This window comes from Rhinopithecus roxellana, chromosome 19 (assembly GCF_007565055.1).
Source record: "Rhinopithecus roxellana isolate Shanxi Qingling chromosome 19, ASM756505v1, whole genome shotgun sequence".
NCBI classification, from domain to species: Eukaryota; Metazoa; Chordata; class Mammalia; order Primates; family Cercopithecidae; genus Rhinopithecus; species Rhinopithecus roxellana.
The window spans coordinates 6,517,681-6,541,804 of NC_044567.1; the positions used below are offsets into that span (position 1 = coordinate 6,517,681).

General features: G+C 54.9%; 1 protein-coding gene across 1 annotated transcript; it reads left to right on the forward strand.

Moving 5' to 3' along the window:
* The first annotated feature begins 5,557 nt into the window (after nucleotides 1-5,557).
* Nucleotides 5,558-10,055, forward strand: NXPH3 (neurexophilin 3). The gene is made up of 2 exons (XM_010359995.2): nucleotides 5,558-5,975; nucleotides 8,299-10,055. The coding sequence occupies exons 1-2, from the start codon at nucleotides 5,922-5,924 to the stop codon at nucleotides 9,001-9,003; spliced, it is 759 nt and encodes a 252-aa protein (XP_010358297.1). The 5' UTR covers nucleotides 5,558-5,921; the 3' UTR covers nucleotides 9,004-10,055.
* Nucleotides 10,056-24,124: the final 14,069 nt, after the last annotated feature.

The following is a 24,124-nucleotide window of genomic DNA, read 5'->3' on the forward strand; positions in this document are numbered from 1 at the left end:
AGGGCCCACGGGAGGCGCCCCGAGTGCCCACCAGGTGGCGCGCTGACCCCACTCGCCTCCCACGCGCCACACCCGCTCGGTCTCTCCATCGCCCCCTGCGGAGCTGGCGAGGACCGCAACGACTTGGGTCCAGCCGACAGGTGGCCGAGGGGGCAGTCACTGACCTGGTGCCAGGTGTCCCTGGCTCCCTGCCAGGTGTCCTGCAGTCTAGCAGCCCTGCTCAGGCCCTGCTTTCTTCCCTTACTTCTTACCTCCGAAGACACAAGTGTAGCGAGGAGCCCCGAACGACCCCTTCCCGCCAGTGCTTCACTAGGGACAGAGCATTCTACTGGCTACGTGCCCAGGAGTACGCGTCTCATACTCGTCACGTCCTCACCCCAGGAGGCGGGCAGGATGATCCCCCTTTGCAGATGAGGAGGCTACCGCCCAAGAAGAGGAGAGACTGCCCCCAGATCACCCTGGTCGCAGAGACTGCCCCAGATCACGCTGGCCAGAGAGTGAGGCCCCCCATGTGTGCACTCTGGGATGTCAGTGGCAACACCCCTTGGGGCCTTTCCGGCCAGCGGTTCCTCTACTCTCCTGGCTCCCTCACCCCCTGCTCCTGTCCTCCCCGTCTTTCCTCATCCCTTCCTATGCGGCCTCCCGGGGCTTTGCTCTGCTCTCTACAAGCTCCCGATACTCACCTCAGATGACTCTCTGGGCTGACACACCTCCCAGTCTTGTCCCTCCAGTCTGACCTCCATTGTGCACCCTGCTATTCACCTGAGCACCCTCAAGCCCCTTGCAGGCCCCCTGTCCAGGATGAGATGCCACATCACCCCCGCACACCTGTGCTCCCTAAGCCAGAATGCTGGGGGTCTTCTTTGACTCCTCATCCCCGTGTCCTAGAATCTGTCCCCTCTCCATTCCACCCCTTAGACATCTTTCAAGGTCATCCCTTCTTTCCAGCAGATGCCTCTGCTCTGATTCAGGCCACCATCGCCTCCCAGCCTCTAGTTTCACCCACCCTCTCAGACCCACCCTCCACACTGCTGCCAGAATGGTCTTTCCAGAGATCTTCCTAAAGTGCAAATCCCAGCTGTGTTTAAACCTCATAATCAAAACAGAAACAAAGACACCTTAACCACAGGATGAAACCCTAAACCCTTAGCTAGACCCGTAAAGCCCTGCATGGTCCGGCCCCCGCCACGTCTCTGGCGGTGTTGTGTCCTCCCCGCATTCACTAAGCTCGGCTCCCTTCAGCTCCTCCAAAGCACCAAGTTCTTCCTAGGCTCAGGGTCTCAGCAGGTGCAGCTCCTCTGTCCAGCTTTTCATCCTTCAGATCCCAGCTGAAAGGTCACATTCTCACAGAGGCATTCCCTGACCCCTCCCAGGTAAATTAAGATCCCTCCTTAGTTTCTCTTTTGCTTGGAATTTGCTGTTCTTCTTCCCCCATACCTCTTGCCAACACATCTCAGAGCTTATGTTTTCATGTGCTTAGTTATTTAATGTCTGTCTCTCCTATAGCCCAAATTCTCCATGCAAATAGGACTGCAGTCTCTCCTGTTCACACTGTACCTCCACACCAGCCCAGAACCGGACATAAAAGTAGACACTTGATAAGTATTTGTGGAACAAATGAATCTTTCATCTCCTCCTCATCAGAACCCCATTCCCAGGCTTTCTTTCATCTCTGGCCTTTGTAAGAGTTGCTTCCTCTGCCTGGAAGGTTCTTTCCATTCCCTCCCACCTGGGCAGATCCACACGTCATTTAAGATTAATCTCTCTGCAATCTGTCCATCGCCCCCTCATTTGAATTAGGGTTTCCCTCTAGGCCCCCTTGGTACCCTATACATAGCACTCTATCCTAACACTTTAAAATTGCAAATTGCCAGCTAAACATGAGAGATTATCAACAATAATGATCTACTCTCACTCTCCCCCAGACCTCTCCACTGTAGCTGGCTCAAGGGCATCACTCTCTCTGCCTTTCAAACCATTAGGAACCCCATTTCCCATTCATTCACGAGGCACTGCTCAGGTGCCCACTGTGTTGCGTTGTTTTCCTTCCGGCAGCACTGGGGAAGCATGGAGGAAGGAAGCAACATAGACAGGATTATTCCAAGGGTGAGAGGAAGCAGGTGAAAACAACAGGGGTGCTCAGCAAACGCCCAGCCACCACCATCCAGGGTGCAAATGGGCGCAGGGAAGGCTGGAGGCAGAGGGGTCTACCTAAAGCGCTCAGTTCTGCCCCCTTCACTGAGCATCTGCTGTGTGCAGGGTATGGCTGGGGAGAGGGGTGGGGAATATGGAGAGGTGTGCCTGAATGGCAGACGCATCACCTCTAGCACAGCTGTTAGTGTGCTTGGTGCAGAGTTTACGTGTCTTGGATCTGTCTTCCCACCCTGGGAGTGCTGGAGGGCCCAAGGGTGGGAACAGTTGTTGTCAAACCTCAGCCAAACCTAGTGGTCACTTTTCTGTCTCTCCCTTGCCAGGTCTTTCTGCTGTGGTTCATTCCCCCCTTCCTGACACTCCCCACACCCAGGTCTAGAGGCCACCTTCATCAGCATCACCTGGGTGGGGACAGGAGCTTATGTAATATGTAGTCCTGGGTTCCTGTCTACCAACTAAGGCTCCCTGGGGATGGGACCCCAGAATCTGCATGGTGCATACTCCACACCGTGTCCACTCTGCTTGGCACCTTGAGCGTGAAAACCCCACTTCTCCTGTGGCTTCAGGATCAGCCCCAGCTGTCCTCCTAGCCCCTGGCTCCCTGTTCCTCCCTGGAAGCCTTTGGGGGTTCTTTTCCTCTGACCACCTTACCTTAAATGCCAGGGTGCCCAGTGCTCCTCTGGCACCCTCCATACCTCCAGCACCCCAGGCTAGACTTTCTCCTGCCCTTGGGTGGCTGACAGCACACAGACTTGACATGGTCAAAGCTGATCCTCCCACCCTCACCACAGACCCCATCCCTCTCCTCCCACCTATAGTACCCACCTCATCAACTATCCAGCCTGTTGCTCAAGCCAGGGAACTGGGTATCACACCCGATTTCCTTTCTCCCTTCCTGCCTCACCTCAGTAACAACCAAATCCCGATCATTTTGCCTCCTAAAGATGCCTTCAGCCTGCCTGCCCCCTGCCCCCAAACCACTGCATTTGTCTCCTAATGATTTCCTCTCCTCTCCCTCCCTCTAGTCCAGGGGATTCTCCAAAAGCTTTTAAAATGCAAATCTAACTATAATCACAGCCCCATTAAAATCCTTCAAAGATTCCTTGTAAACAAAGATCCCAACCCCTTGACCCTCCATCATCTGGCCCCAGCCTCCCCTCCTCCCACTCTGTGCTCCGGGAACAGCAAACTGCTTCCAGTTCCAGCCTCCAGACCTTTAGTCATTCAGTGCCCTCTGCCAGGAATAGCCCTTGCCAGGCGGGCTCTTTCCTCACAACTGCAGTATCACCTCCTCCAGGAAGCCATCTCTGACCCTCCCGCCCCTGCCCCCAGCTTCCTCGGTGCATCCATAATGCCTTCCTTGTTCAAGGATCTGTTATTCCACTCACCACACTGAGTTATAATTATCGATTTTCATGTCTCTGTTCCATACTTGCCGATGAGATCCTTGAGGGCAGGGACGGTGTCCCATTCATCTCTATCTCAACCCCTGGTCTGGCGCCTGGCACGGCAGACAGGCTTGGCCAGTGGGTGATGGATAAATGCGGAGGGGAAACTTGAACAAAGTGAGAGCCAGAAATGACCAAGAGGGGAGTAAGGGCAAGCCTGGCAGGAGGAGCAGCCAGAGCAAATGTGTGGGAAGTGGAGGAGCGAGAACTTCCGTTTATTGCACTCCTACGACTGCCCGCCAGCCATTGTGCCTGCGCTTTGTTTGCACATTTTGTCTCATTTGGTTCTTGCAAGAACAGATCAGGAAACGGACATCAGAGAACCAAAGTAACCTGCCCAAGGTCACACAGCCAGGTCTGGAACAGAATCTGGGACTGTCTGGCCTGAAAACCTGTGCTCTTTCTGCTGGGCCACACAGCTCTCCTAGGGACAGGACCTTCTGGAAACCAGACAAGGAGTGGGCCCAGCTACGCCCCTGCCTAGCTGAGCGCTGGAACCAGCTGCCCACACTCAGGCCAACAGCTTCTCCCTCCCAGCCAGACCAGAGGCTTAGAGGCCAAAGATTTGCCTGTTCCTTCCTCCCCCGGCTATGGGGGGTCTTTGACTAGACATGCACGCCTCCACCCCCCCACCCCCCCACCAGGAAAGAGCTGTTGCATCTTGGTATGGCCCAGGGTGCCTGGAAATGCAGGGGGTTCTGTGATGCTGTCTGGGTTTTGCAGAATCTGTCTCCCTCATCACACTTGGCCCAGGCTGATATTAAGATTCATCTGCATTCCCCGCGCACCCGCCTGGCAGATGGTGGGGGAGGAGGCTGGGTGCGTGCCGGGGTTGCAGCCACGGGACCAAGCTGGGCCTTGGAGGGCCACAGAGCAGAGTGCCCACCCACCGTGCCCCTTGTGCCAAGCCCAAGCTGGGACCACTTCAAATGATGGGGTGCCTCCTCACCTTCATAGCCTCCAAGGGGTGCCAGGACTTGACCTTTCATTTTTCTAAAGACTAAAGGGACCCTGGAATTCCAGGAGGGAGACCTGAAGATATGGAGTGGGGGTGATGCAGGATGGGCCCCAACTTTGGGAATCTCAGATCAGGGTCGTTTTCTTCCTCCTTGCCCTGGAGGTTTGCAGAGACCCCACTGGGACAGGAGCCGCTGTCGGCCTGGTGACCTCTGTAGCTTAGAGAGGGCAAGTAGTGAATAATGAAGGGACAGCCTCCAGGAGGGCCTTGCTCCCTCACTCTCCAGCTTCTCAGGACCTGCCCCCAGCCCCAGAATCTAGCCCGGCTCCTATCAGCCTTTTCAGCTCGGGGGACAAGCCAAATACTTCCTGTCACAGTGGCTGGACCCAGGAGGTCCAGGGATTATCTCAGCCCCTCCAAGTAAAGTAGAAGAGGGAAGGAGCAGACATCATAACAAAAGGAGTGCAGGCTAGACACCCAGAAGGACTTCCCTCAGCGCAGGTTTTGGCTCTTGGAACAGGTTTTGAAAAGAAGGATCTTTCTTAATTCTAGGATTCCTGAGTTGGGGGCAGGGCAGCAGATTCTCGCTGCCCGCTCCCGGGGAACAGGTGCCCTGCCACAGGGGTGGAAACGGTAGGGTCCCTATCCCCTGGCCACCACCCTCTCCCTTCCTCTCCAAGAGCTACTCTGCCCCCGCGTGCCGTCCCCTCCGGGCTGGAGAGCCCGCGTCCTAGGTCCCCGGGCTGCGGGCCGGCAGGGGAGGAGTTAACTCCGGAGGTACCGGCTGGGCTCACTGTACCTGCCGCCGCCGCCGCCGCCGGTGGGAGGGACGAGGAAGCGGGAGCCGCCTGGGCGACAGGAGCGCTCTAGTCTGGCGGGGCGCAGCGCGGGGAGCTGGTAGCCGGGGCTCCGCGCGGCCGGGGGCGTCCGCCAGGGGGCGCGCCGCGACGGGGCGGGTGGAGCAGCCTGGTCGGGGAAATTAGCATCAAGGACGGGCGCGCGCGCAGGTCCCTAGCACATCTGGGCGAGAGCGGCGCCGCTGGAGCCGAGGGGGGCGCCGAGCGCAGATCTGGAGCAGCAGAGCCACGGCGCAGCTGGGGCCCTTCGAGGCGCTCGGGGCGCACATCTGGGACTTCGAGCGGGGGCCGCGCCGCGCGCAGCTGGACCAGGGGAAGGGGGCGGCGGCTGCACAGCTGGACCGAAGGGGGCGGGGTCGGCCCTGGGCGACCGGCTGAGGGAAGGGCCGCGGGCCGCCGGGGACTGGAGCATGGGACGGCGCGCCTGAAAGAGCAGGAAGGGGACGGAGAGGCCTGGGACCCCGTAAAGAGAAGAGGAGAACGAGGGGACGAGAGCGGAGGAGGAAGATGCAACTGACTCGCTGCTGCTTCGTGTTCCTGGTGCAGGGTAGCCTCTATCTGGTGAGTGGTCCGCGGGGAGCTGCGCAGAGGGGCGGGGGCCCGGAGGATCAGGGGAGAGCGCGGGAAGCTTGCGAGCCCTGAAACTTTCTCCCTTCCCCCGACATCCCGGGGATGGCGGGGAAGACTGGAGGCTGGGGGAGAGGGCGGGTCCGAGGCCAGAGACTGGACAGATAGGGTTAATAGGGGCGGGAAGAGGGTGCTTTGCTGGCCCACCCACTTCGCGGCGGGTGGCTGGAGGTGCGACCAGCGCTCGGAAAAACGCCCGGAGCCGGGTCGCCAGGGTTACCCGACCCCTTATCGGAGCCTCAGGACCGCGGAAGTGGGGGCGAGTGGGGCGCGGGTCGTGGAGCTGGTGACCTGCAGGGTTTTCCCTTGACCTCCGGTACTCAGAGAGCCCCGGGTTCTGGGTCCCCTAGAGCGCGGAGCCGGTCCAGGCGGGGGGCGGCCTCCGCGTCCCTCCCTCCCGCCTTCCCTCCCGCTCCCTCCCTCCCCGCCTGTTGTTTTCCTCTCCTCTCCTGGCTGCGCGCAGCCGGAGCCCCACAGGACCTGGGCAGGCGGCTCCCGCCCCGGGCGCTCGCAGCAGCTGAGCTGAGCGCCCAGAGCCCCCTCCCCGTGCGCCGGCTCCGCGGCTTCTCGGCGACCCACGGCGCCGTGGAACCCCTCCCCGAACCCAGCCCAGGGGCTTAACTCCCCTCCGTCGGAGCGGCTGCCAACCCTCCTCGAAATACTGTCGTGGAGAAGCCTTAGCCCCGCATCTGGACCTGCCCCTTTAATCAACAAGCCCCTTGCCACCGCCCCATGCCACTGTGGGAAAAGCCCTTCCCTTCTCACGGCCCCACCTTTACCCTCCAGCCACTCAGCCGTGATCCCCAGGAACAAGTACCTACAGGTCTGCAGCCCTGGACCCAGTCCCCGAGCCTCCCCTCCTAGCAGTCCCTCTACCCCACCTCTGGGGCCTGGCAGTCAGGGCCAGCCTGAACTGTGGGGCAGAGACAGACCCGGCCACAGCACACAGCTGCCAGCACCACCCAGACCGGAACACAGGCATGAGGAGCTCACAGCCCCTTGGAGCCCTACTGTCCCCACCCCAGTGTCACCGCCAAATCCAGATGCCCCTGGTGCTGGTAGTAAAGACACCTGGGGAGAGTGGTTGCTTTCAAAAGCTGAGCAAACACGCAGCCAGGCTGCGCCCTCAGGAAGCCCTGTCAACCCCCTGATGCCCTCCACTGCTGCCCCACTCTCCCTGTGGCGCCTCCAGGAATCTTCCCAGGTGTGGGTTGTCACCATAGCTGATCCAGCAGAGGGAGGATGAGCCCCTGCGGATTCCAGAGGCGGATGGTGCCTGGATAAAAACCCTTTCAAAAAGACATATCTGATCTGTGAGGCCAGGAGTGTGGAGTGTAAGGGAAGGGCTGACCCTATGTGAACTCAGCCTTGCAGTGTTGTTAAACTCTGAGCCCCGGTGTCCTTATCTGTCAAATGGGGATAAGAACTCCTACCTCAGAATCCAAGTAACATCTTGGCATGTCATCCTCAGTGTCCCCTGGAGAGGTGTTTGGCTTTCCATTCCCATGGCCATCCTGGGTGTGGCATTCACTCGGGTCTCCCCTAGTCCTCTTGCCAAACCTAAACTATATTCGTGCTTGAGAATTATACTGTGTTCTGCTTTCTTATTCCATTGTCTGGTGGTTCTCTTTGCATCCAAGGGTAGAAATTATCCTAGGGTAGGGACAGTGTCTTACCCAACAGACTGGGAAGTCCCAAAAGGCAGGGGCTAGCCTCTCCTGTCAAACCAGGGGCTGTCCCAGGATAAGGATGGTGCTCCCCTATCTGACTCAGGGCTCTTTGAGAGCGGAGACTATGCCTCCCCCATCAGCCTGGGGATTTCACAGAGGCAGAGATCCTACCTCCTATCAAACTGGGGGCTCTGTCAGCACCGGGGTGATACTTCTGCAATTAGATGGGGGCTCCCCAAGATCAGAAGCTGGGCTTCCCCCATCAGACTGGGGACTCCCTAGGGGTAGGAGCCGTTGTCCCTGGTGCCACAGTCCACTGGAGAGAATTACTGTCAGTCTTTGAGACTTTGAATAGTGGCCAAGACAGGACAGTGAGGAAAGGACATGGGGGGCGGGCTGACCCAACTGTCAGAACCTGAGGTGTACACAAGCTAGAGTGTACACTTGCCCCCCAGCTTCAGTGGACAACATGCAGGAGCTCTTCACCCAGGTCAGAGTGAAGTGGCAGGGACAGGGGTGCTGCTGGTGGTGGGGGTGGTGGACCTCCAGGGACAGGGCTCTTACTGTACTCACAACTCCCTCCATAGGTCATCTGTGGCCAGGATGATGGTCCTCCCGGCTCAGAGGACCCTGAGCGTGATGACCACAAGGGCCAGCCCCGGCCCCGGGTGCCTCGGAAGCGGGGCCACATCTCACCTAAGTCCCGCCCCATGGCCAATTCCACTGTCCTAGGGCTGCTGGCCCCGCCTGGGGAGGCTTGGGGCATTCTTGGGCAGCCCCCCAACCGCCCGAACCACAGTCCCCCACCCTCAGCCAAGGTGAAGAAAATCTTTGGCTGGGGCGACTTCTACTCCAACATCAAGACAGTGGCCCTGAACCTGCTAGTCACAGGGAAGATTGTGGACCATGGCAACGGGACCTTCAGCGTCCACTTCCGACATAATGCCACAGGCCAGGGCAACATCTCCATCAGCCTCGTGCCCCCCAGTAAAGCTGTAGAGTTCCACCAGGAACAGCAGATCTTCATTGAAGCCAAGGCCTCCAAAATCTTCAACTGCCGGATGGAGTGGGAGAAGGTAGAACGGGGCCGCCGGACCTCGCTTTGCACCCACGACCCAGCCAAGATCTGCTCCCGAGACCACGCTCAGAGCTCAGCCACCTGGAGCTGCTCCCAGCCCTTCAAAGTCGTCTGTGTCTACATCACCTTCTACAGCACGGACTATCGGCTGGTCCAGAAGGTGTGCCCAGATTACAACTACCATAGTGATACCCCCTACTACCCGTCTGGGTGACCGGGGGCAGGCCACAGAGGCCAGGCCAGGGCTGGAAGGACAGGCCTGCCCATGCAGGAGACCATCCGGACACCGGGCAGGGAAGGGGTTGGGCCTCAGGCAGGGAGGGGGGTGGAGAGGAAGAGATGCTAAGTGGGGCCAGGGCCAAGTCTCAAGTGGCAGAGAAAGGGTCCCAAGTGCTGACCCCAACCTGAAGCTGTGGTGCGACTAGATCACAGGAGCACTGGAGGAGGAGCGGGCTCTCTGTGCAGCCTCACAGGGCTTTGCCACAGAGCCACAGAGATGCTGGATCCCCGAGGCCTGTGGGCAGGCCGATCAGTGTGGTCCCAGAGTCATGGGAGGAACCTAAGCCCTTGGTTCTTGCCATCCTGAGGAAGGACAGCAACAGGGATGGGAGATTTCATCAGTGTGGACAGCCTGTCAACTTAGGATGGATGGCTGAGACAGGGCTTCCTAGGAGCCAGTCAGGAGGGTGGGGTGGGGCCAGAGGCGCTCTCCAGCCCTGCCTAGTGGGCAGCCCTGAGCCCCTTCTCCTGTGCTGAGCATGGCATGAGGCTGAAGTGGTGACCCTGGGGTCTTTGATGTCTTGACAGATTGACTATCTGTCTCCAGCCAGGCCACCCCTTTCCAAAATTCCCTCTTCTGCCAGCGCTTCCCCTCTACCACCCATTGCTGATGGCACACCCATCCTCAAGCTAAGACAGGATGATGGTGGTCCTCCCAGCACTAAGGCCACAGCCCATCCATGTGCTGTGTGTCCCTCTTCCACCCCACCCCCTGCTGGCTCCTCTGGGAGCATCCATGTCCTGGAGAGGGGTCCCTCAACAGTCAGCCTCGCCTGTCAGGCTGGGGTTCTCCTGGATCTGGATGGCGCTGCCCTCTCAGCAGCGGGCACGGGTGGGGCGGGGCTGGGCCACAGAGCATGTGCTGGATCTGTTCTGTGTGTCTGTCTGTGGGTGGGGGGAGGGGAGGGAAGTCTTGTGAAACCACTGATTGCTGACTTTTGTGTGCAGAACTGTGTTCTTGGAGCAGGAAATAAAGCTTGCCTGGGGCACTGGAGTCAGAGTTGTCCAAAGAAAGGGCCTCAGGCATCCCTTGGTCCAGCAAGAATTTCTCTGATGGCCACAGGGCATTTGCTGGAGACCCAAGTGGCAGGGCTCCAACCGCCCTTGGAGCTGATGCTTGCGGAGGGCTCAGGGCTTCCCTCTCCAGCCCCCGTTCCAAGCTGTCTGATCCCACATGAGGAAACCTGAGTAAACCCGCTGGGCTTGGTGCTGGAGGAGGGCGTAGCATCTTCTAGAACAGCTCGGGGAGGGAGAGCTAGCAGGTAGAATGGGCCAGTGAGGGTGTTCCTTGGTGTCCTCCCTAAACTGCCATCTGCAGACTCAGCAGGGTCCTAGCCCCGTCATTTTGCTGCGTGGCCTTGGCCAAGTCCATTCTCCTCTCTGGCTTTCTTTGTTTCTTCCTCTATAACATGAACGGCTTGCCCAGACCAGGGGTTCTCAAATGCAGATCACCCAGAGGGTTTGTTAACACACAGGCTTCTGGGTCCTACCCACGTTTCTAATTCAGCAGGCTTGGGTGGGGCCTAAGAATCAGAATTTCTAACGAGTGCCCAGGTCTGTGCTGATGCTGCTGCTCCAGGGCCCACGCTGGGAGACCCACTCAAAGGACCTTGAAGTTCATCTCTGGCTATGGCTCCGCAGGATGGGGAGATACCTCGGATGCGCTCTCCCAGCTGTAATTTCCATCTGCTTCTCCCGGGGAGGGGGCCTTTCAGAGATTCCGGGGTATTGTATTGGGTTTTCAGTCTGACCACATGCCAGTGAAGGAACAGGCTGGAGTGGGTGTGGACACAGGGCCTGCATCAGTCGCTCCCCTCCCGCAGCTAGTAAGAGGCCTCAGAATGGCTGGCTGCCAGTGGCACCACGTCTGGGAGTTACTTGGGCCCTTTGGGGCTCCGTGAAGGAAAGACACTACCAAGGTCACAGTGTCTTCTGGAGGCCATTCTAAGTCGGCTCCCTTGGGAGGGCAGCACTCAGGGCCCTTGGGGCCCTCCTGAGGAGAGGAGAGTCCTGGTAGCAAGGTAAGATGGTCTTGTCAGCCCCCACCTTTCACCCCTGCCCAGCAGCGCTGAGCGCAAACCGGTCCCCTCATACTGCAGCACAGAGCTAGGCGGGGCTGAGAAGCCATCTAGTTACAGCCCACCTTGTAAAAAGTGACCCAGCCGGGCGCCGTGGCTCAAGCCTGTAATCCCAGCACTTTGGGAGGCCGAGATGGGTGGATCACGAGGTCAGGAGATCGAGACCATCCTGGCTAACACGGTGAAACCCTGTCTCTACTAAAAAAAATACAAAAAACTAGCCGGGTGAGGTGGCGGGCGCCTGTAGTCCCAGCTACTCGGGAGGCTGAGGCAGGAGAATGGCGTGAACCCGGGAGGCGGAGCTTGCAGTGAGCCCAGATCGCGCCACTGCACTCCAACCTGGGTGACAGAGCGAGACTCTGTCTCAAAAAAAAAAAAAGCGACCCAGCTTGTTTCCCCCACACCATACTTTCAGGGGCCGTCTCTCCTGAGCAGAGACAGACGTGAGACACAGACCCCTCCTCCAGACCACCCTCCGCTCCCCACGCTGGAGGCTTGAGGCTGCTGGTACTGGAGCAGCCCACCCATGGATGCCCACCGGATGCCATTCAGCCTCCCACAGCGCCATGGAGACTGCAGGAAGGAGGGAACAATGGGGCCAGAGGCCCTGGGTGCCCTCCCTGCCTGCCCTGGCTGAACTCTCAGCAGGCACCTGGGGGCACTTTGACTCCCCTCCTGCTCCTCTCCTCCTGTGGAGAGCCAGATGCTGCCGACAGCTGGAGGGCCCGGCCTGCCTGGCACACAGTTCTGCCTGCACCAGGGATGGATTCATTTTAATAACTTCATTTCACCCTCATGCACACTCTGCCGCCTCATCCCTCCTTTCCGCCTTCCCCAGTAACCTGGCTGCTCTCCTCAGCTGGGCCCTTGCTAACAGATTTCCTCCCAAACCTTAATTCTTTGGAATAGCCCTCTGGTCCCTACTGCTCTTGCCAGATACTTCTGTGCCCCCTTGGTCCTCATAAGGGCAGGGGTCCATCCAGCTTCCTCTGGCAAAGACGACGTCACCTCTGCCCCATGGGCGAGCAGTGTCCCCATGGTGACGCCCCCCGCCACCGTCACGACGAAGTGCTCCGGCCTCCCACTCTTGCCATGCACACACTCACAGGAGATTCCTCTAAAGCAACCTGTCCCCCACTCTGCCCAGACCCCAAAGGGCCAGGTCCTACTCACACTCCAACCCTTTGGTCTCCCCCATCCACTGCCCTTCAAGGCAATCTGAAACGCCCTTAGACCATTTAGTTGTCCCGAGGTCTTCCACCCTAGCCCCTCAGCCCAGCTGGGGGCTGCCAGGGGCCTTGTCTCCTCCCTCAGTGGAGCATCTGGGACAAGTTTACCAGGCTGGGGGCTCTGTAAGGACACAGCTTGGATCTCCCCATCAGGCTGGGGAACACCTAGGGCCAGGGGCCGCGCCTCCCTCATCAGACTGAGGACTCCCTGATGCCAGGGGCTGGATGGCCCTTTAGACTGGGGGTCCCTGAGGGCAGACGCTGTGACCCCCGTCATCAGACTGGAGTCTCCCTGAGGGCAAGAATTGTGCTCTGGATGGGAGGGGGACAGCTTGCCTTTTCCTAGGCATCAGAGCACCTGGAGGCTGCCTCTGCCCTTCAGCTTTGCTCAAAGTCGCTGTCTGGGTCTCAGCGTTCCTTCCTCAAGTAGGGTGAATCTCCTAGCACTCTGAGAAGCTAATAAGGGGGAGTACCCGTTAGGTCAACGGGTAGCAATGCCCGAGTCTCCTTCTCAATGAAGCTTAAGGCAAAAGCAAATGAGTATCTAGGTCCCTTCCCCCTCCTGCCCCCCTTCCCTTTCCTGGGATGAGCAAGCGGGAACTGAGTCACCCCGTTCCCCATCCTTGGCAGGAATGCTGGTGACCTTGCATTGTGGCAGATTCAGGTGGCGAGGCCCATTGCTCAGAGATGTACCCGGTGGGTGGGTGGCAGGGATGCTGGGGGTGTGTTTATGGGGATGGAGGTGGCTGAAGGGTGGGTAGGGGTGACCAGGTGCTGGGATTATCGAGTGAGTATGTGCAGGGGAATTGTAGAGACACAATGAAACAGTTGTTCTGTGTTGGGAAATGATCCAGTGTCATGGCTGGGAGTGGGAGAGAGAAATGTTACTTCCGAAGACTCCAAGTCCTGTGGTACTGCCAGGAGAACCGGGGGCTGGGGTGACGGGTGAGGAGAGGCACCATTAGCCCTGCCAGGCAGAGGCAAGATGGGGTGGGGGCGGCACCTGCCAATTATGCCAAAGCCTTGGAGTGGCAGCTGGCACCATCACCAAGGCACAAATGCCAGCAGAGACCTGGCACTCACCTGGGTTGTGATTCCATAGGGCCTCTGTCTCCTGTTGGTCTCCCAGGCTCAAAGGCTGACCTGATAATTCAAGTGAAGGATGCCTAGTTCGAGGCCTTCCAGTTCCTGTCCCAGGCCACCTGGTCAGGTGGTCCCAAGGGACAAGCTAGGTCCTCCTGAACCGCAGAGGCTGCCAATACACTGTCAACACAGGTGGTGTTGCAGGAAGATATAGCTGGGTCCTCATCCTGGGTCTGTAATTTATTAGACATGTGGCTTTGGACTAATGACATAATCTCTCAGAGCCTCCTTAGATGAAAACTAGGGCTTTGCGTACCTTGGCATATTGTTAGGAAAATTAAATCAGTTGCTCAATAAATGTTACTTCCTCCTGTCTTTGTTTTCTAAGATGGGTTGATGTTAACCTTGGCCTTGCTTCTGGTGTGGAAAGGGGAACGGGTCCCAGGCTAGAGGTAGGAGACCTAGGTTCCTACCCTGGTTCTGCCCCATCATGCATGTGGCAGAGATTTCTAATTGTCCCACAATACCCATTTTCGCTTTCTCCATAGTAATGGGATTCTCTGTTTTTAGCTGGGCATGTGGCTGCCTGAAATAACTACTGCATTTCTCAGCCTCCCTAGATGTAGTCATGTGACTAAGATCTGGCCAGTGACATTTAAGCCAAAGGTTTAGGTGGCACCTTCCAGAAATCATCAGACAGCTGATGTGCACTCTCCGTCCCTTTGTTCCACCCTCTGTCCTGCGGCCTGGAATAGGTACAAGGCTGCTGCCATCTTAGACCAGGGGGTAAGAGCCACACCCTAGAAGTGGCAGAGCAGTGAGTTGGAAGAAGTCTTGGTCCCTGGGAATGTTCTGGAATAGAAATATCATACCAGGGCGGGGCATGGTGGCTCATGCCTGTGATCCTAGCACTTTTGGGAGGCCGAGGCAGGTGAATCACCTGAGGTCAGGAGTTCGAGATCAGCCTGGCCAACATGGTGAAACCCCGTCTCTACTAAAAGTACAAAAATTAGCCAGGTGTGGTGGCGGGCGCCTGTAATCCCAGCTACTCGGGACGCTGAGGCAGGAGAATGGCTTGAACTGAAAGGGAGTTGGGGGGTGGGGGATGGGGGAGTGGGGGTGGGGGGATGGGGGAGTGGGGGCGGGGGACTGGGGGCTGGGGAGGGGTTGCAGTGAGCCAAGATTGTGCCACTGCACTCCAGTTTGGGTGGAAGAGCGAGACTCTGTCTCAACAAAAAAAGAAGAAAAGAAGAAAAGGAAGAAAGGGAGGGAGGGAGGGAGGCAGGCAGGCAGGCCGGCCGGCCGGCCATACCAGCCCTAGGCTGCCGGCCTTCAGACTTTTATGTAAGAGAAAAATCAAAGTTCTATCTTATTTAAGTCACTGTGCTTTGGGTTTCCCTTTCTTGCTGTTAATTCTAGCTCCTCCTAAGTCAGTGGATGTATTTGGGCACTTCACTTACGTGGCCTCGGCTTTCTCATCTGTGGAACTGAGATAATGCTTACATATCTTGGCACGGACCAGAGAGGTTTTATAGACTCACAGGCAAGAATAAACATGGAAGGCGCTGGTCCTCCTCCCTGTCTCAAGGCACACAGCCTCCATTTTAAGAGGAGTAACAAACAAGTTGCTGCCGCATTGTCGAGAGCCCTGGAAGGGCTCAGGAGAATTCTCTAGCCCTGAAAAGGCCTCAGTCCCCAAATTCGTCCCCAACACCTCTGAGTCCCATCTACATTCTGCTGTTGGTGACACACAATCCTCGTTAAGGGCCTGACTGATCCCAGCCAGATGGGATCCTAATTTAATTAAAACCCTTTAATTACCTGCAACAACACTGCTTTGGAAGTTCAATGCAAAAGGGCTCTGTGATGGGAGGGGCACCGTCCACAGGGCAGAGTAGTGGCTGCCCTTTTAGCACTGAGGGAACCGAGGGACGCAAAGTGCTTTTCCCACCCCAGTGGGCACAAACTGCATGGAACAGCCAGTGTGGTCCAGGCTTCTGGGGTGGTTTATACGGTACAGCCAAGCAGGGGAGTGCATGAACCAGGCCCTTGGGAGCAGAGTACCAGGCTCTTGGCCTGAAGCTGTCAGTGCTGGTTTTGTGCTGACACTGAGACCAATACAGCCTGTTCTGGTCAGGTCTGAGCCCTCCCAAGACCCTGCCCCTGCAGGACACTCTGTGTAGGAGCAGGCATGGCTCTAATTTCTCCTGAATGGCCTGGCTTAAGAAGCAGGAGTTACCTCTGCAACCACCAAAGGAAATTCGTGCCCCTGTGAACAGTATCTTTCTTCAAGGTGTCATCCACTTGGGGAGGGGCGATGAAAGGGAGTAACCTGAGTGGGCTGCAGAGGAGCCACATGGTTTCTTGGGGACGTATAAGGACCACTCATGTTTGTTGTTGTTGTTGTTTTTTTTCTGAAACAGAGTCACACTCTGTCGCCCAGGCTGGAGTGCAGTGGTATGATCTTGGCTTAATGCAATCTCCATCTCCTGGGTTCAAGCAATTCTCATGCGTCAGCCTCCCAAGTAGCTGGGATTACAGGTGTGAACCACCATGCCCAGCTCTTTTTTGTATTTTTAGTAGAGATAGGGTTTTACCATGGTGGCCTGACTGGTCTTGAACTCCTGACCTCAGGTGATCTGCCCACCTCAACCTCTCAGTGTTGGGATTACAGATGTGAGCCACCACACCTGGCTTCATCTCATGGTCTTGAGCCTCAACTGGCTTCTTCTGATAGAGGCAGAAGGAAGGAGCCCAGCCCAGGCCAGAGCCTGCTAAGCCTTGGCAAAGGCAGACTCAGAAACCCAGACCTGTAAGCTGGGCTGTTTGGGGGATATCATGTGTTAATACACCCTCAGTTCTCCCTTAGTACTTAGTCCTTCAACAATTGCTTAATTAACAAAGCCTCTGATAGTTCTGACTGGTCTCCCCTGGTCCAGGAGATACAGGTGAAGAGGCTTTGATTCACACTTGAGCCATAGTCTTAAAGCAAGAGAAATGTTCTACTGGAGTCAGTGTGATAGCAGCAGCTGGAGTTGAACTAAGAAATCCCAAAAGGAAGGAGAAATTCAAGAGGGAATAGCTGAAACCACCAGGCCCCACCATCCCATACCTCAAAGATTCTTCCAAAGGTAAAGCCAAGGAGGCTATCTACATGCTTTATTGAACAAGCCCTCCAGTACCAAGCCCTCTGTGCTCCCACCCATCTCATCCTCTTCCTCTCTCCTCCAGAATCCTGTTTCAGTTACCCTCATCTCACTTCCTCTGCTGTCCCTACCATTCACAACCTCTGAAGAGCCTGTTGCTATCCCTGGACTTGGGCTGTGTCTGGAGTAGTGTCTGCAGTGCCCACCTGCAGATTCTCTGAGCAGGAAATGTGGATGTCCCCTCTAGACTAGAACCGGGGAACAGAAGCGGCCTTCCCCCTCGGACCAGAGACTCCCTGAGGGCAGGAACTGTGCCCCTCAAGACTCGCCAGAGGCTGGGTGCGGTGGCTCACGCCTATAATCCTAGCACTTTGGGAGGCCAAGGCGGGCAGATCACAAGGTCAGGAGTTTGAGTCCAGCCTGGCCAATATGGTGAAACCCCATCTCTACAAAAAATACAAAAATTAGCTGGGCATGGTGGTGGGTGCCTGTAGTCCCAGCTACTCGGGAGGCTGAGGTAGGAGAATCGCTTGGACCCAGGAGGTGGAGTTTGCAGTGAGCGGAGATCACACAACTATACTCCAGCCTGGGCAACAGAGCAAGATTCCGTAAAAGAAAAAAAAAAAAAAAAAAAAAAAAAACCTCGCCAGAAGCAGGGTGGCACTCCCTATAGAGGTGCGGCTGCATGCAGGTGCTGCAGCTCATCCAACTCTGCATGAGAGGTCATCCCTGCTGTGCCTCACACCTGTGTGCTGATGCATGATCACAGCCTCAACCTGCTAATGTGGGAGAGGAAGTGGCAACAGGAAGACAGACTGCTGCACGGTATGCACCCCAAATTCCCAGGTCCTCCTGGCCGGAAGAGCAAGTGTGGCAGGAAGGGTGAAAGCAGGAAAGGATGGTGGCATGCCAGCCAGTGTTGGCACACCCCTCCTCCCACCTGTCCCTGATATTGTATGTTGTCTTCTCTAGAAAGGTCTTCAGAGACCCAGGTTGGCCCCTGGGGCACAGTGAGGGGCTGGTCTCACCCTGAATCTCTTAGTCAGAAGACAGCCAAGGCTTCTGGCTCCTAACCCAGTGATTTCTTCCCATTACGCCAGGCTTCCTTGCCCCAAATCCTTTTCATGGCTTGGCAAAGAAAGCCCTAGTCGGTCCTAGGGAGCCTGGACTCCCCTCACTTTGGGATGAAGGCAAAGCTGTGCCCAGCTGGGATATGTTTGAAGAGAGCTGTGTCTTGAGTCTTCATTGGCATGTAACCTTTATCTACCCACCTTGCCTCTCTGGGCCTTGGATGGCAATTCTTCCCCTACCTGCTCACATGGTTCCTGTGAGGGCCAAACTGGCCCAGTGGATGGTGAGCCCCCATATCACTGTTGGCCCCAGCCGCTGGTGCTCACAGACATCCACAGGAATGGGGAGAGGGCTGGGTTTCTCTTTCTTTTCAGGGCAGGCTATGTGGCACAACAGCTGAGTGCACAGATTCTGAAGCCAGGTTGCCTGGATCCAAATTCCTTCCCCGCCACCTCCTAAGTGTAAACCTCGGGCAAGTTACTGAACATCTTTGCGTTTCAATCTCCCCATCTGTAAAGTGGGGATGCTTGCTCCTGGCAGAGGGCTTTTGTGAGTTGCAGCCGTGTTTAGTACAGGGGCAGTGCTCAAGACCAGCGGCCCAATGACAGCTCATCATGCCCCTCCTGCTCCTGCCAAGCCTGGGTGGGAAGTAGGGAGAAGAACGGCCATGGGCTCTATCATTCCTTGCTGCATATCCCAGCTGGGCACAGCTTTGCCTTCACCCCAAAGTGAGGGGAGTCCAGGCTCCCTAGGACCGAGTAGGGCTTTCTTCGCCAAGCCATGAAGGGGATCTGGGGCAAGGAAGCCTGGCGTAATGAGAAGAAGTCACTGAGTTAGGAAGAATGTGAAGGAAAAAACTAGGGAAGGCCAGAAGTCTGTCATGTCTACAAAAGATGACACATAAAAAGGAATCTACTTTTGTTTTCCTTGATTCTGGCCCAAAAATGGGGCACTTGGTTGCATTCCCTGTTCCTCGGCCCAGCATCCCACTTGTGCAAGCACCAGCCCTTCCAGCGCACTGAGTGGTTTCTTCTGTGTACTGCCCTCTGGAGCTCTACCTGTAAACAAAAAAGGCTCAGAGAATGCAAGCGACTAACGGATCTTTATTTAGGGACCCAGAGAGCTGCCTGCCAGGCACACTCTCCAGGCACGGGGACCCTCCTGCCTTACCTTGCCCTGAGTCCTGGCCCCAGTGCCCTGCCCCCCAACCACGCACTGATAACCCAGTCTCTCCTCACCCAGCCTCATCACCTTCACCTGACAGACCAGTTTCTCTGGGCTTGGACGGCCCCATGATCCCTTGCTAGTATCCCGTGAATGGGTGTGTGAAACATGCCCGTCTTGGACTGTACCCTTGAGGGTGACGACTGTGCCTGTCCTGCCGCATAGTGAGTCCCCTGAGGACAGGGCCTTTTGTGACCCTTTCCTTCCATACTTTGAGAAGGGCCAAGTGCCTGGGGTACACACAGGGCCTGGCTGGTAAATCTGGTTGACTCACAGATGAACTCAATGCAGTTTCTATTGTGGGAATCTTTCACAGGGAGAGGGAGAAAGAGAAGGGAAAAGACACAGGTGAGGAGGCAGCTACATTGTGCCATGCCACACTGGCTTGGGTAAACAGAGGGTAGATGGGGGATGAGTGTGGAAAGGTATATAATGCCCCCATTTCCCAGTCTTGGCACTCCCAGGCCTGGGAGAGGAGGGGGCCTGTTGCCACTCAGCGGGCTCTGCCATCTGCCACATCTCAGCGGAGATCAGAACTGGAGGGCTCATTGTAGGCAGGTTTTGTTTTTTCTCTAAATGTGGCAGGATCAGGCTCAAGATGTCACTCTAGTGAGCAGGACTAGAGACGGTGAGCTAAATGTCCAGGAAAACAGGGGAGAAATAAATGGAAGCTTCTATGTTCCAGAAGAGAAGAATGGGGGCAAAAAAAGAAAAAAGAAGTGAAAGAAGATAGTGTAGGGAAGATGGGCTTGATTTAGCAGGTTTGCATCCATCTTTCCCTGGCCACTCAGAAGGCAGCAATAGCCCAGGACACAGGGCTCCTGGGTCCCAAGTGCGTTCCTCTCCTCAACCCTTGTTTTTTCTTTTTTATTAAAAAAAATTTTTCAGAGACAGGGTCTCACCAACCTAGTCTCAAACTCCTGGACAAGGTTTCCACTCACCTTAGCCTCTGGAGTAGCTAGGACTACAGGCATGGGCCACTGTGACCAACCTCAACTCTTATTTTTTTGAGATGGAGTTTCGCTCTTATTGCCCAGGCTGGAGTGCAATGGCACGATCTTGGCTCACCACAACTTCCGCCTCCCGGGTTCAAGTGATTCATTCTCCTGCCTCAGCCTCCCTAGTAGCTGGGATTACAGGTATGCGCCACCACGACCGGCTAATTTTGTATTTTTAGTAGAGATGGGGTTTCACCATGTTGGTCAGGCTGGTCATGAACTCCCGACCTCAGGTGATCTGCCCACCCCGGCCTCCCAAAGTGCTGGGATTACAGGCAAGAGCCACCGTGCACGACCCCCAACTCTTATTTTTATACCTACAAGCCAAAATGCCTCTGCCCTGCCTCTGAGCTTCCTTTCTGGTATGCCTAATCTCCTAACTTTTGGAGACTGTAACAGTGATGACAGTGATGATCATAAATGAAGAAGGAAAGAGTGATTTCCAGGTGACTGAAAGATTTGATGCAGGCTCTTTCCTGGGACCTCTGTGGACTCTTCCTCCTCCATATATCACAACAGGTGAGATACCTGGAACCTTGCAGGACGCCAGGCCAGCTCATCTACTTAGGATGCTTTTTCCAGAGTGAATCCTACTCAGAAGATTCCCACACTCCCAAAGGTGCCCATTTTAGTGTGTCATTGTAGATTTTTATTCTAATCCAAGAAATCCTTAAAGGAACTGGTCTCAGAAGGCCATATATGGCTTAGTTCAGAAACAACAATATAGCAATAGCTATAATATTAGTAGCAATTTACCTTTTTGAGGCCTTTATTCAATGCCAGACACCATGATAAAGATGTGACATGTATATTTTCATTAATTCCCAACAAGAAGTCTATGAGATATACCCATTTTACAGATGAGAAAACTAAGGCCAGGATCACGAGTGGTGGCAGGAGATGGAAGCCAGACTCCTGGACTCCAGGTGTGTGATCTCCAAACACCTGCCGCGGCTGGGCCCTCAGTGCAGCCTGCACTCTTACCAGCTCTTCTTCAACAGCTAGTTCAGATCATGTCTCCAAACCCCTTTCCCAGGAGTTCTCAGACACTGACCTTATTTCCACTTAAATCTGAAAAACATACGACAAACTTGCTCAACCTCCCAGTATCAGACAAACCCACTTATTTCTGCAGGACTCTCCTCACATCTAGAGAGAGGATTCATCCCTGCCTAAGCCCACTCACCTGTTTCTCCTCCAGCACTCTTAGAACCTGAAGGCATAGACTGTCCCCGCTCTACCGGATCCTGGAGTTTTGACTGCTTCCTCTCTACTAGATCTTTCCCATCGGCTTTAAACATGTTATGTCTCCTTCATTCTATAGACAAAACCTAAACGCTCCCCTCAACGCATTTTCCTCCTCCAATTACTGTCCTAACTTTGTGCTTCCCTTCACAGCCATGCCTCAAAGGCTTCTCTGTCTCCCGTTCGTCACCTTCCCCCATCAGGGTCCCTTCCCTGAAACAGCCTTGGCTAAGGTCACCAATTACTTCCATGTTGTTAACTCCAGTGGACATCTTTTACTCTTTTATTCAACAGCATTTTTTAAAAAACATTTTTTTTTTCTTTTTAAATCTGGTTTGCCTAACTTTGTATTTCCTTCATATAGATATCTGGCCACTTCTCCTTTGAGGTGTATCTTCCTGTACTAGCCTTGAAGTATAAGAATTCCATAAAGTTCAGTCCCGGGCCCCCTTTCTCCTCACTCTACGCTCCTCCTCAGTGATCTAACACCCCAGGATTTCGATGGCACTCCTAAACCTGTATCTCCCAGAACCATCTCTCCAGTCCCAACTTCTCTTCTGAGCTCTAGGCTTACCAATTCAACAGCCCATGTGATACCTTCATTTGGATTTCTCAAGGCATCTCACAGTCAACAAGTAAAATAAAATCAATGACCTGATTGCCTCAAGCCTGTTTATCTTCCCATTGGTCTCGCTTCTGGTAAATCCATCTATTCACACAAGCCAGAAACCTCTTCATCCTTACTCTGTCCAATTCATCAAGTTCTGCCAAATTTGCTCCCTAAAATCCCTCTCAAGTAGATGTACTCTTCTCCAGCTGCGCCAACTCCCTACTTCAAGTTCTGTCATCTCTTGCCTTCTTCCACCCCCAACCCCAATGCTAATTTTTCCATACTCTAGCCAGAGATCTTATTAAAATGCAGATCTTGTCGTCCCTGCTGCCTAAAGCTCCTCCATGGCTTTCCCATCGCTCCAGTCTAAGTTATCTAAATCCTAATGTGACCAACGAAGGTTCTGCCACGGCTTCCAACATGCTCTCACATCTCTCCACACTCTAGCCACCTGGCCTGCCCTGGGCTTCTGGAAAAACACAATAAGCTCCCTCCTGCCTCAGGGTTTTATGAATGCAATTTCTCTGTGTGGAATGTGCCTTCCCGAGTACCAAGTTGACAGGTCCTCATCCTTCAGCTCTCACTTCAAGAGCTGATTTCTGGCCGGGCGCGGTGGCTCAAGCCTGTAATCCCAGCACTTTGGGAGGCCGAGACGGGCGGATCACGAGGTCAGGAGATCGAGACCATCCTGGCTAACACGGTGAAATCCCGTCTCTACTAAAAAATACAAAAAAAAAAAAAACTAGCCGGGCGAGGTGGCGGGCACCTGTAGTCCCAGCTACTCGGAGGCTGAGCCAGGAGAATGGCATAAACCCGGGAGGCGGAGCTTGCAGTGAGCTGAGAACCGGCCACTGCACTCCAACCCCGGGCAACAGAGCGAGACTCCGTCTCAAAAAAAAAAAAAAAAAAAAATAAGAGCTGATTTCTTAGAAAGGCCTTTCTGGATTCCCCAGACAAGATAGTTCCACGCAGAGGATCTCATGGTACCCTACACATTTCCTTCAGGGCACTTACCATGCTCTGACATTATTTGTGGGATTATTAAGGATAATCTCTCCCCATTAGACTCCAATGACTACAAGGAGCAGTTAGTTTTACTCACTGTTGTATCCCTAGAGACTAGAACAGTCCTTGGCATATTGTATATGGAATGTATAAATGAACTATTAGCAAAGAAAACAAAAAGAGCTGTAAAAACTCTTGGCCAAACCAAGGCAGAGATTCTTAAATACTGCTGGGAGGAGAAGACACTCGGGATCACCCGTTGGCAGGCATGCTGACCACTCTCAAATGCCTTTTTTTTTTTTTTTTTTTTTTTTGAGACGGAGTCTCGCTCTGTCGCCCAGGCTGGAGTGCAGTGGCCGCATCTCAGCTCACTGCAAGCTCCGCCTCCCAGGTCTACGCCATTCTCCTGCCTCAGCCTCCCGAGTAGCTGGGACTACAGGCGCCCGCCACCTCGCCCGGCTAGTTTTTTGTATTTTTTAGTAGAGACGGGGTTTCACCGTGTTAGCCAGGATGGTCTCAATCTCCTGACCTCGTGATCCGCCCGTCTCGGCCTCCCAAAGTGCTGGGATTACAGGCTTGAGCCACCGCGCCCGGCCCCTTTTCTTCTTTTAAAAAGAAAAACTGTTGTTCAGAGATAATGGGGCAGGAAGGATGCACTACGGAGAAAACTCCCTGGAATCACTGAAGATTATGTTGGATAACATGTCAGTCACAATGTCTACTTTTCATTAGTGCTTCAATAAAATATACTTTCGGCTGGCTGCGGCGGCTCACGCCTGTAATCCCAGCACTTTGGGAGGCCGAGGTGGGCAGATCATGAGGTCAAGAGTTTGAGACCAGCCTGGCCAGCATGGTGAAACCCCATCTCTACTAAAAATACAAAAAATTAGCCAGGCATGGTGGCACATGCCTGTAGTCCCAGCTACCCGGGAGGCTGAGGCAGAAGAATTGCTTGAACCCAGCAGGCGGAGGTTGCAGTGAGCCGAAATCATGCCACTGCACTCCAGCCTGGGCAACAGAGCGAGACTCCAAATAAAAAACAAAACAAAAAAACAAAACCACTTCCAATACTGATAAGACACAGAAATTGTAAAATGTGTTAATTTAACCAGAGAGTAAAATATGCAATACAACATGTATCAATGTATCTTTCGATTTCTGAAAAGGCAGTATTTCATTTTGCTTTCAAACTACATAAATGTATTGTTTTTTGAGACAGGGTCTCACTCTGTTGCCCAGGCTGGAGTGCACTGGTGCGATCATGGCCCACTGCAACCTCAAACTCCTCGGCTCAAGCGATCCTCCCACTTCAGCCCCCAAGTAGCTGGGACTACAGGCGTATGCCACTGTGCCCAGCTAATTTAAAT

Bases quoted from the DNA above. Each gene is read 5' to 3' on its own strand.
- NXPH3 (XM_010359995.2), top strand. From the start codon at position 5,922: ATGCAACTGACTCGCTGCTGCTTCGTGTTCCTGGTGCAGGGTAGCCTC. The intron at 5,976-8,298 runs GTGAGTGGTCCG...CTCCCTCCATAG, and splicing joins TGCAGGGTAGCCTCTATCTG to GTCATCTGTGGCCAGGATGA.